General features: G+C 49.3%; 1 protein-coding gene across 3 annotated transcripts in view; it reads right to left on the bottom strand.

Moving 5' to 3' along the window:
- ADAP2 (ArfGAP with dual PH domains 2) overlaps positions 1 to 8,644 on the bottom strand; it is a 21,424-nt gene extending 12,780 nt beyond the window's left edge. For all 3 annotated transcript variants that reach the window (XR_002775089.1, XM_003797177.3, XM_023517527.1), the window contains exons 1-5: positions 8,489 to 8,644; positions 7,550 to 7,680; positions 5,924 to 6,015; positions 3,070 to 3,149; positions 1,384 to 1,496 (exon numbers count right to left, since the gene is read on the bottom strand). Coding sequence is in view for 2 of the 3 variants with exons in the window: in XM_003797177.3 (XP_003797225.1) it covers positions 1,384 to 1,496; positions 3,070 to 3,149; positions 5,924 to 6,015; positions 7,550 to 7,680; positions 8,489 to 8,582 (510 nt within the window). In the remaining variant the exon portion in view is untranslated. The remainder of the gene's footprint in view (positions 1 to 1,383; positions 1,497 to 3,069; positions 3,150 to 5,923; positions 6,016 to 7,549; positions 7,681 to 8,488) is intronic.
- Positions 8,645 to 10,906: the final 2,262 nt, after the last annotated feature.

The following is a 10,906-nucleotide window of genomic DNA, read 5'->3' as shown; positions in this document are numbered from 1 at the left end:
AAAAAAAAAAAAAAAAAGAATTTGATGCTTATCCTTCTAGTTCCCTTTTTATACAGTTACACTTGTACACGCCTAGGCATATATCTATGAACAGTATATAGTATTTTTATTTTATATAAATGGTATCATCCTATATGGATCACTCTCCATCTTGTTTTGGTCATTCAGCCTACTGTCATTTCTGAGATCTACTCATGTCGAATACACCAATCTAGTTTGCTTCTATAAATGATTATACCAAAAGTTATCCATCTATTTTCCTGTTAACCTATGTTGAGGAATTGTTTCTGATATTTGCCATCATAGGGAATGCTGTACTCAGTGTGTGTCCCTGGCACGCATATGTGAGAATTTCTGCTGGTCACAATATACCCCTAGGAGTGGAATTGTTCCACTTACTGGAAACTTACATCTTCCATGTACTGGAAACTGCCAAATTATTTCTGCTGGATGGCTCCACAGCGTTTGTACCAGGATTTACTTCAATCAATAATACAGAAGAGTTTTCCTTTCCCCATATCATCACCAACACTTGACATTACCAGATTTAAACATTTTTGCCCATAGGATGGGTATAAAATTACATCTTATCGTTAATTTTCATTTAAACAACTTTTTAAAATACACCCATCATTTTTATTTTATTTTTATTTTTTGAGACAGTCTCAGTCTGTTACCCTGGGTAGAGTGTCATGGTGTTATTAGAGCTCACAGCAACTTCAAACTCTTGAGCTTAAGCAATCCTCTTGCCTCAGCCTCCCAAGTAGTTGAGACTACAGGTGTACAGCACCAGGCCTTTTCTATTTCTAGTAGAGACAGGGCCTCGCTCTTGCTGAGGCTGGTCTTGAACTCCTGAGCTCAACCAATCCACCCACTTTGGCCTCCCAAAGTGCTAAGATTACAGGAATGAGCCACCATGCCCAGCCTTTTTAATTTTTTTTATTTTGAGAGAGAGATTCACTCTGTTGCCCAGGCTAGAGTGCTGTGGCATCAGCCTAGCTCACAGCAACCTCAAACTCTTGGGTTCAAGCAATTCTTCTGTCTTAGGCTGCTGAGTAGCCGGGACTGTAGGTGCCAACCACAACACTCAGCTAATTTCTTATTTTTAGTAGAGACGAGGTCTTGCTCTTGGTCAGGCTGGTCAACTCCTGGGCTCAACCAATCCATCCACTTTGGTCTCCCAAAGTGCTAGGATTACAGGCATGAGCCACTGCAATGTTTTTAGTAGACTGGATTAACCACGGCAAAGTAGCACAATGTTGTGCCTAACTCTCAGTGGCTGAGATTATCCACAAGACAAGACACCATTGATAAAATGTAGACTTTAGTGGGGTGAGAGCTCAGTGCTCAGGGAGGGAACCCCTTGCTGGTCTGACCTCTTACCTCTTCCTTAGTGTAGTATTTCAGGAGGCCTTCTCGTGCCAGGAGGACAAACTTTCTTCTTAGGAACTGTGCGTTGTCCCTTCCCCGCTTCCATAGGAATCCTTCTCGGTTACCTTTACCACCAAAGATCAGAAAAAGTGAACATCGTGACCTTGAGGTGCATAAGCAGCTCACAAAACTCACAGGGTCTCAGGGTGGAATGAGCCCTCCACCTGTTGCCCAAGTATCTCCAACTGAACTTGGCTATTTCAGCTGCAAGACACAGAGGTCCCATCTGGGGCCAATTTTATAATGTCCTGTCATTTCGGTTGGATTTCCTCCACTATGCAAAACCTTCCTTCCTGGCTTTCCATGGCACAAGGCTATCTCATAAGAAGACCTAACAAACCCATAAGACGGCTAAATGCTGAGAAACTAGATTGACTCTGCAAGAGGTCTAATAGGCTGGGGGCCACCTGTAGCTTAGTGGTTAGGGTGCTGGCCACATGGTCAGGGGCCGGTGGGTTTGAACCCAGCCCAGGCCTGCTAAACAAAAAATAACAACCAAAAAAAAAAAAAAATAGCCAGGCATTGTGGCAGGCACCTGTAGTCCCAGCTACTTGGGAGACTGAGGCAAGAGAATTGTTTAAGCCCAATAGTTAGAGGTTGCTGTGAGCTGTTATGGCATGGTGCTCTACCAAGGGTGAGAAAGTGAAACTCTGTTTCCAAAGAAAAAAAAAAAAGAGGCCTAAGTAGACATGGGCCTCCCCAAGTTCACATTAATATCTAACTAATGAAACTTTAGGAATAATTAGTAACCTCTAGGCTTCTGCTGGTTTGAAGAATAACCTATACTTCTGATAGCAGGAAATCTGAGCACTGGTTGCCTCTGGTCTTCAGAGAGTGGTTCTGAACACTCCTCTTGTGTGGGTCAGTGTCAGCCTGGACTTGGCGGGCAGGGTGAAACTGCCACAGGTCCAAGGCCACTAATGAGGTTGTACTCTGCATAATGGCAGAGAGGAAGGGTGAGATCCAGCCCATGCTCCTCAGCAAGCCTCAAACTGCACCAGGAGCAACATGAGCCAGGGGCAGGGGTCCCTTTTCCTATCTGGTCTGCTCAGTGGAGGTATTTTCTTGCAATTTATACCAAGACTCTGTGCATGCTGCATGCTTGTGACCCTGTAAGGACGTGTGAAAAATATGCTTCTCAGCTCGGCACCTATAGCTCAGTGGCTAGGGCGCCAGCCACATACATTGGAGCTGGTGGGTTCGAATCCAGCCGAGGCCGCCTGCCAAACAACAATGACAACTACAACCTCCCCCCACTAAAAAAGCCAGGCATTGTGGCAGGCACCTGTAGTCCCAGCTACTTGGGAGACTGAGGCAAGAGAATTGTTTAAGCCCAATAGTTAGAGGTTGCTGTGAGCTGTGACACCACAGCACTCTACTGAGGGTGACAACATGAGACTCTGTCTCAAAAAAAAAAAGAAAAGAAAAGAAAAATATGTTTCTCTGCTGCTCAAACCATAAAACCCCACCAACTGATGTGTTGTTATTTAAAAGTCAAAGGAACCCACGCTTGATCTCTGTGGTCAAAGCAAGGGCAGTGGGCTTCTCTTGGATAGGTCTTGCTGCTAACATTCAGGTACTTTATTTTCTAAAACTCATTATAACATAGACCTAAAAAGATGATGAAAATAACTTTACCTGGGGGTGGGATGGTTTTCCCGTCAGCCATAAACTCCTGTCTCTCATACTTAGCTCGAATCCATTGTTCCTTTAAGACCCTACAGGGAGAGAACTTTTGGTCAGGTGTGTCTGGTGCATTCTTTTCCCCTAGTAACTTTCCAAGCCCCTGCAGTTGAGAAGGGGAAACATCACAGTGGCTACCTTGCTGCCTGCTGAGGCTACCCAGGCTTTCTCAGTCTCAGTACAGTTAACATTTGGCGGTGGATAATTCTTTGTTGTGAGGGGTCTGTCCCATGCTTCGTATAGTAGCATCTCTGGCCTCTGCCCATGAGATGCCAGCAGCACACCTTTCCCAGTTGTGACACCCCAAAATGTCTTTAGACACTGCCAGCATCTCCTAGGAAGACATATTTCCCCCAGTGAGCTATAGGAGAGTCCCTGGGCTGGGCTTTTCCAACCCCAGTCTCAGCTCTCTAGGTCAATGAGCCAGGTACTGACTCCCCTGGGCCATCTACACTGCCTGCTCCCACTGCACGTTGATGAGCTAAGCCAGGAGAGTCTCAGAGCCTCTTCCTGTGGCCTGCTCATGAAATCTGGGCATGCTGCTCTAGGCAGAGCAGTGGTCTTGGGAACTGACCACCTCCACTCTATCATTTACCCACTGTGTGGCCAAGACCTGCCTACTTAACTCCTCTGACTCTGGGGAATATAGATCTACTCCCAGGGTTGCTGAGATGTTTAAATGTATATAAAGGGCTGAGCATTACACTTAGCACGTAGCAGGTATTTAATGCTACCCCAATCAGGTATCATCACTCATGACCCCCACAGAAAACCATGCAGTCAAGAGTAAATTTAATTTAATTGTTTGGTTCCCTTTCATTTTTTCCAAGTAAATGTTCCAAGGTTTATACGACCTCACACCATAGCCATGAGAATCACCTAGACTAGGGCAGATGGCATTCAGAGCTCTGGACTCTCCTGTAATGTGTGAATGAAAAGGACCAAAACTGTGGGAGAGACTGATGGGAAGCCCTCTCCGGGGCCACACTGGGAGGTGTAGCCTGGCTCTGGGCTTGTTGCTAGTTGGCCAAAGCCAGACTGGCTGGGAGAAAGGTAAGGACCGAGAGTCAGAGTGTGTGAGAGAACTGATCATGTTTGAGCTCCTGGACTGGTCCTTCCTAAAGCAGGCTCCAGCTTGGTCCTTCCTGTTGTCTGATCCCCAGAACCCATAAAATCCTCTTCTGCCTAAGTTGGTTTAAATTGCGTTTCCGTCACTTACAATCAGGAGTCCTTCCTAATGCTCAGCCCTCACCCAGGACATGGGGATGGGTCACTGGTTCAGAGCTAGGAGAGGGAATGGAGACTAAGGGCCACCAATCCGGGACCTGGAGGTGGGGATTTAGAGAACTTTTAGCATTGAGGGGGGAGGCAGCCATTAGGACTCAGCTAAAAAAGGTTAAAGTTCAGCCTGCTGTAGGGCTGTGACAAGTAATAAGTATATGGTGCCAGCAGAAACCCTGGCACATGGTAGATGCTTATCGAGAGCTTAAAGAGGCAGCAGACAGAATGAGACAGGCCCTCTCAAGTTGAGCTAGCACTTCCCGAAGCAGGGCCAGGGCCTGGCAATATTCTGAAACTGACAATGGAGATATGGATTAAAATCAGCACATAAGGTGGCATGTGAGAGGTTTTATATGAATTATGTCATGTGATCTTTACAACCATGCTAAGATGCAGGCAACATGGTCTGTATTTCAGAGATGAGCATACTGATAATCAGAAGTTTGGTACCTTGTCCACCTCCTTACAGCTGGGTAGGGTAGAGTCAGGAAATAAAACCAAAGTCTTCTGAGTAGAAAGCTATACTTCCCCAGCAACTCTACTGACATCAGTAGCGCTTGGGTTGACTAAGTACTGAGGAATTGCAAAACCACCAGGTACAGTTGTGTAGTTTGCACACTGCCCAAACGTACCCTGCTGAGGCGAGGGAGCCACAATGCAGCTTGCTCTCTGTTTACCAGCCATGCCCTGAGAGAGATACCTTCTCATGTACACAAGGTACTGACTAGCATCCCTGGTGGTGAGTCTGCATCTCTGGGAAGGCTGTCTAGGCTTAGACAGTCTAGTCCTACAGAGGTCCAGTATCGTACTGACCACCCAAATCCAAGGCACCTTTCACACACACCCCCATCATATCAGATTCTCCCAGAACCATAATATAGTCACCCAGGCCCTGATGTCTGGTGGGAAGACATCAGGGCCTGGGTGACTAAATTAAGGGCCAGGTCTACCTCTATAAAACTCAGACTTTTCATCTATATCATAGGGATAATAGCAGTACTTATCTCAAAGGGTTGTTGAGAGAATTAAATTAAGACACATAAGCATTCACCACAGAGCCTGGAACAGAGGCAAAGCTTAATAAAGATTAGTAGCTACTATTACATTTGTGGTTATTATTTAGGAATTTGGAGCTCAGTTACTTGGAGTCAACATAAGCTTAGGTGGGACAGCCCAAGGGCATATTACTCAATAGGAACTCACTGAAACACACTTAAAATTAAAATACCAGCATTTATCTTCTCTCTCACATTAGTCACTATCTGTAGACTTGAAGAGCATCAGAGGGAAAGCAACCCCCCATTTCACAGCTGTAAAAACTGAGGCCCAAAGAAGGGAAGTGACATGCCCAGGCAATAGAAGTAGAAAGAGGCTTAAACTAGGTCTTTTGTGTCCTCTCCATGATAGAGCCAAAGGCTTTCCTGGATCTTTCTCTTCCATAGAAGAGACCACCACAGTCAGAGAAGGGCTGAGGCAGGTGCAATCAGGAATACTCCCTCACCCAGTCCCTAAAGAATCCCCCACTCACATGCAGTCATTGGCCTGGGGGATGTAGTAGAAAACCGGAACTCTGGCTTCAAACTTGGCTTTTACGCGGAGGTTCCCATTGTGGGTCATAAACTGCAAGACAAGAACAACTCGAGGTAATATTAGAACTTGAAGAAAACATGAAATGAAACTGTGGTCTACTCAGAAGGCCATTGGTCTCAGTGACTTCTAAGCTGAGTCAGAAGAAACTGCCTCCAAGAAGGAGAGGTCCCACCAGGCTTGTTCATCCACACTGCTGGGAAGCCCTAGACCAAAGAGGGTAATAATAGTACACCACACTCAGGCACAGCACTCGACAGTTCTTACACATTGGCTTGTTGGATCCTTCCAACTATTTCATAGTACCATTCTCATCTGAGAGATGAGAAAAATGAGACTCAGACAGGTTAGGTGACTTGTGCAAGGAGATCTGAGATTTGAACCCAGATTTGACTCCAAAGCTCATATTCTTTCTCCAACTCCTTCCACAGATGGCTAGGACCTCAGCAGCCCTGAAAGTCTGCAGAATACCAATGTAGTTGGAGAATGGGAGAAGCAGGTGCTGGACCCATAGAATGCACTGGTCAGGATGATTAATGGGGCCCCTTGGCATCCAAGAGACTCAGAAGCTGATGTGCCCAGAGTGGCCTTGGCAGTATGGCATATCTGGGATGAAGGCAGGAATGAGATGAAACACCAGGTTGTTAACTCACACCCCTTGTGTAGAGTGAACCCTACTCTCCTCCTATGCAGGGCCTGCTGGGCTGGGTCACAGGATTTGCACCAGCTTTGGACCCAACAGAGCAGAGTTCAAATCCTGACTCTGCCATTTATTCCCTGGGTGACCTGTGGGCTCTCACCTGTAAAAAGGAAGAAAATGTAACAGGGGAGTTATAAGGCACAAATAAAAACCCTGCCAGTCTGGCTCTGCACCTGTAGCTCAGCGCCTAGGGTGCCAGCCACATACACCATGTGGGTGGGTATGAATCCAGCCCGGGCCTGTCAAACAACAATGACAACTACAACCAAAAAACAGTCTGGCTTTGTGGTGGGCACCTGTAGTCTCAGCTACCGGGGAGGTTGAGGCAAGAGAATTACTTAAGCCCAAGAGTTCGAGGTTGCCCTGAGTTGTGATGCCACCACACTGTACCTGGGGTGACATAGTGAGACTCTCTTAAAAAAACAAACAAACAAGAAAACCCCTCCAGTTTTCCCTCTTCCTGGCTGGGGTAGCGGCTGTAGGCCCACAAACCAAAGTAGGTTATTTCCCTTCCTCATTCCAGGATGTCCGCTAATGACGCCCGCAATTGTTAATTGACTAAACTGTTCTTGGTCTGAGCCTACACTGAATCCTTACAGCAGCCAGCAAGTGTGGTGGGTTCTCTGTGCTACGGCTGTAGAAACCAAAGGGTCACAGCTGGGATTAAGTAAGTAGCTCCAGGCCTCACAGTTTGGAAATAAGCAAGTGATGGCGTCCGAATTTGAACTCAGGGCCTCTGTCCAAGCCACGAGAAGAACTGCCCTTGTCTGGGCCTCAATTTCCTCCTCTGTAATCATAGGAGTGTCCCGCCCACCACCTCCACCCCAGCTCTGCCTCGCAAGGCTCTCCCCAGGCACGCCCCTGTACCTCCACAATACTGTCGTCCCAGAAGTCAAGTCTCACGGATTTAACTTTGCTGATGTCGGGGAAATTGCGATGGACGCCGGAGCAATTGAGACAGATGAAGATGCCCAGCTTGTAAGAGGCCCAGTCAGGATCTGCGGGGCGAGACGGCGGGAGGGGAGCTGAGCAGAGGGCAAGGCGAGCAAACCAAATCTGGGCTGGGGCTCGGGGTCAGGCAGGGTCTAACAGGATTCTGGGGGCGGTGACCAGCTTAGTCCACGCCTGGAACCTCTTCTCTCTTGCTCTCCCCACCTACGGGTAACTAAGTTCTACCAGCAGGGAACCTTTCGGTCAGCCAGGCCGCCGTGGCGACCACAGTGATGATTTCGGAGAGTGTCTAGGCGAGAGGCTGGGGCAGCACTACGTGGAAGTACCAGGCCTCGGGGGAACCGAGAGGAGGGCGCGGAGGGAGGGACCCACAAGTGGGGAGGTCTGAGTCAGGGCCCTTGGGCGTCCGCGGGGTCTGAGCGCTGTGCAGTGGGAGCTGCGGGAGGACCTCGGGGCGTCCGGGGCCAGCAGGGGGCACGGGATAAACCAGAGAAGACTTGGGTCCGAAGTCTGAGGTCCCTCGTGTGTGGGATGTTTGTGTCCCAGGGCATGGAGCGTGCCTGGGTCCGAGGGAATATCCCAAGATCCGGGGGCCAGGGAGCAGAACCCTCAGGACTCCCGGCTGTGGGATCTAGGGTCGAAAGATCCTTGTCAGATTCAGAGTGGGGAGGTTCGGGTGGGCGGGGAGTTGGACGCCCACAGGACTGCGGCTCGGAGGTTCAGTCTGGGTGGCAGAGGGTACGGGTCCGAAGACGTAAAGAGAGTCACCTCGGGGTCCTACGGGGCCGGGGGAGGGTCCCAGTATGGTGGGAGGGAGGAGTCCGGCGGGCCGGGGTCCGGCTGGGGGTCCCTTACCCGCCGCCCCGCAGTCGGCGCAGTGCGCGTTGCCGGTGCCCGCCGCCTGCAGCAGCTCCAGCAGCCGCTTCTTGTTGCGCTCACGGTCGCCCATGGCCCGCTCGGCGGGCTCCGCGGAGCTCAGCAGGGCTCAGCCCTGCAGCCCCCCGGCCGGTGACGGCCCATGGTCCGTACGGTCGGCGGGGAGGCAGGAGAGGGTCCAGCCCGCAGCGCCCCAGCTCCGCCCCTCCAGGACGTTCCGCCCCTCCCTCGGCCAGCCCAGGCCGGCCCTGAGCTCCGCCGACCCGCAGGGAGGGACGAACTTGGGTGGCATATCCCGGTCCGAGATCACATCCTGGCCCGCCACTTGATAGCTGAGAGACTATGGACAACCTTTTCAACCTCTCTGGGCCTCAGTTTCCACCTCCGTAAAGAGGAACAAGGGCAAACGTCTGCATCTCGGGGTTCCTGGGAAAATTAAACAGAATCTAACTTCTGCTAAAGCGTTCTGCTGTCGTCAGATCTTACAACTACTGAGAGAGGTAGCTACACGCAATGCCACCTCCTCTGAAGTTCTCCTTAATACCCAGTCTCGAGAAGTCTCTACACCCCCTGGTCCCTCTAGAACACTGTTATAGAATCATATTTCTTTTGACCTTGAGCACTTTTTCTTTTTCTTTTTTTTTAGATGGTGTCTATCTCTGTCACCCACTCCGTGAATCCAGAGATCCCGGTTGAAGTACTTGTGGGAGGATTCATAGCCTCCCTGCAGCCTGGAACTCCTGGGCTCAAGTGATCCTCCTGCCTCAGCCTCCTGAGTAGCTGGGACTACAGGCGCCCACCATGATGCCTGGCTAACTTTGCTTCCTCTTTCTCCTTTTCTTCCTCCTCCCTCCACCCCCTCCTCATAGAGATGGGGGTCCCACTCTGTTGCTGTGTTGCTCTGGCTGGCCTCCCACTATCCTCCCCTCCTGGGCCTCCTAAAGCGTTGAGATTACAAGCAGTAAACCACTGCAGTGGCCACGGTCCGGAGCATTTTCTATCTTGCATCACAGTTATTTATATCCACCCCTTGCCACCAAACACATGGCCACACTGGAGATTTTAACCTCAGCGATTTTATTTCTGCATCCTTCAAAGCTCCTAGAAACAGCACCTGCACATGTTTAAGTCCGATAAATAGTTGCATGATTGCATTCACCGGAGAGGTGGACACACAGCTGGGCAGGTTGATCTGTGAAGTTCCATCTCCATGAGGTGAGGGTGGGGTGTAGGTGGTCATGAATGTGGGCATTTCATTAATCTCCTTCTCCTGTTCCAGAGCCTTGTCATTCCTTGACATCATCTTCAGTGACTCCAGGGGCTCCTGGTAAAATACATATTGTCCAGCCTCTCTCTCTCCTCTGCAGATAAACATGCATCTATCATATGCACAGGGCTTAATGCCCACAGGTGCCAGGTTGCCATCCTGATGGATTGCAGTTGACCTGTCCATACTCCCAACCAACACACCTGTGCAGGGCAGCATGGTATAACAGAATGAATCTAGGAACCCAGAAATTCAAACTTTATTTTATTTTATTCATGGTTTAAATGTTGACTGTGTCACTGCCCAGCTGTTTATCTTTGGGCAAGTTCTTTTACTTCCTTGAGTCTTAAACTTCTCATTTGTAAGATGAGGATTTCAGGATCCATTAAGAGGGTGGCCGACTTGGCACACAAAGCCCTCTAATACGGTTTGGAAGTGGTTCCCTTGCTTCTGCTATCCCTCTGGTCAACTAATGGAACTGTCATTTGGAATGCTGTTAGTTCCCATCCTCCCCAGGATGGAGGTCTAGCTGCTAGGACAGCAGGGGGTGGGGATGGAGAGAAATTCCCAAGAATAACCAGCCTTGAGGGGTCTTGCTTGTGAGGAGGTGAGGCCCAGCTCAGGCGCAGCCACAGAGGAAGCAGTGAGAGAGACAGCTGGGGTCAGGGGGCATGGGCTGTTTACTAAACAGACCAAAAGATGATTCATTTCTGTTGTTTTAGATGAAAAAAGAGACAGAAATAGATCTCCCATGAGAAAAATGGAAAAGGCAACCTAAAGTATGAAGGGAGAGGGGGTGGGTGGAAAGAGGAGACAAGCCAAGGGCATTTCTCATCTGCCTAAAGCTGGGGTGAACTGTGATGTTGGGGTGGCTCTTTGGCTCCTCAGCCTTCCCATTTCTGATCCTTTGCTCCTCTAAGCTGCTCTCCTCTGACACTTTGAGTCTCACTGCCCCCTGCCTGGGAGCCCCCCCAAAGCCAGACCAAGAGAAACTGTAATATCTGGTCAGGTGCGGTGGCTCACGCCTGTAATCCTAGCACTCTGGGAGACTGAGGCCAAAGGATTGCTTGAGGACTTTGAGATCAGCCTGAGCAAGAGCAAGACCACATCTCTACTAAAAATAGAAAAAA

This window comes from Otolemur garnettii, unplaced genomic scaffold, assembly GCF_000181295.1.
Source record: "Otolemur garnettii isolate 467f Iridium unplaced genomic scaffold, OtoGar3 scaffold00112, whole genome shotgun sequence".
Lineage (NCBI taxonomy): Eukaryota > Metazoa > Chordata > Mammalia > Primates > Galagidae > Otolemur > Otolemur garnettii.
This window is presented reverse-complemented; position numbering and strand designations above follow the sequence as displayed.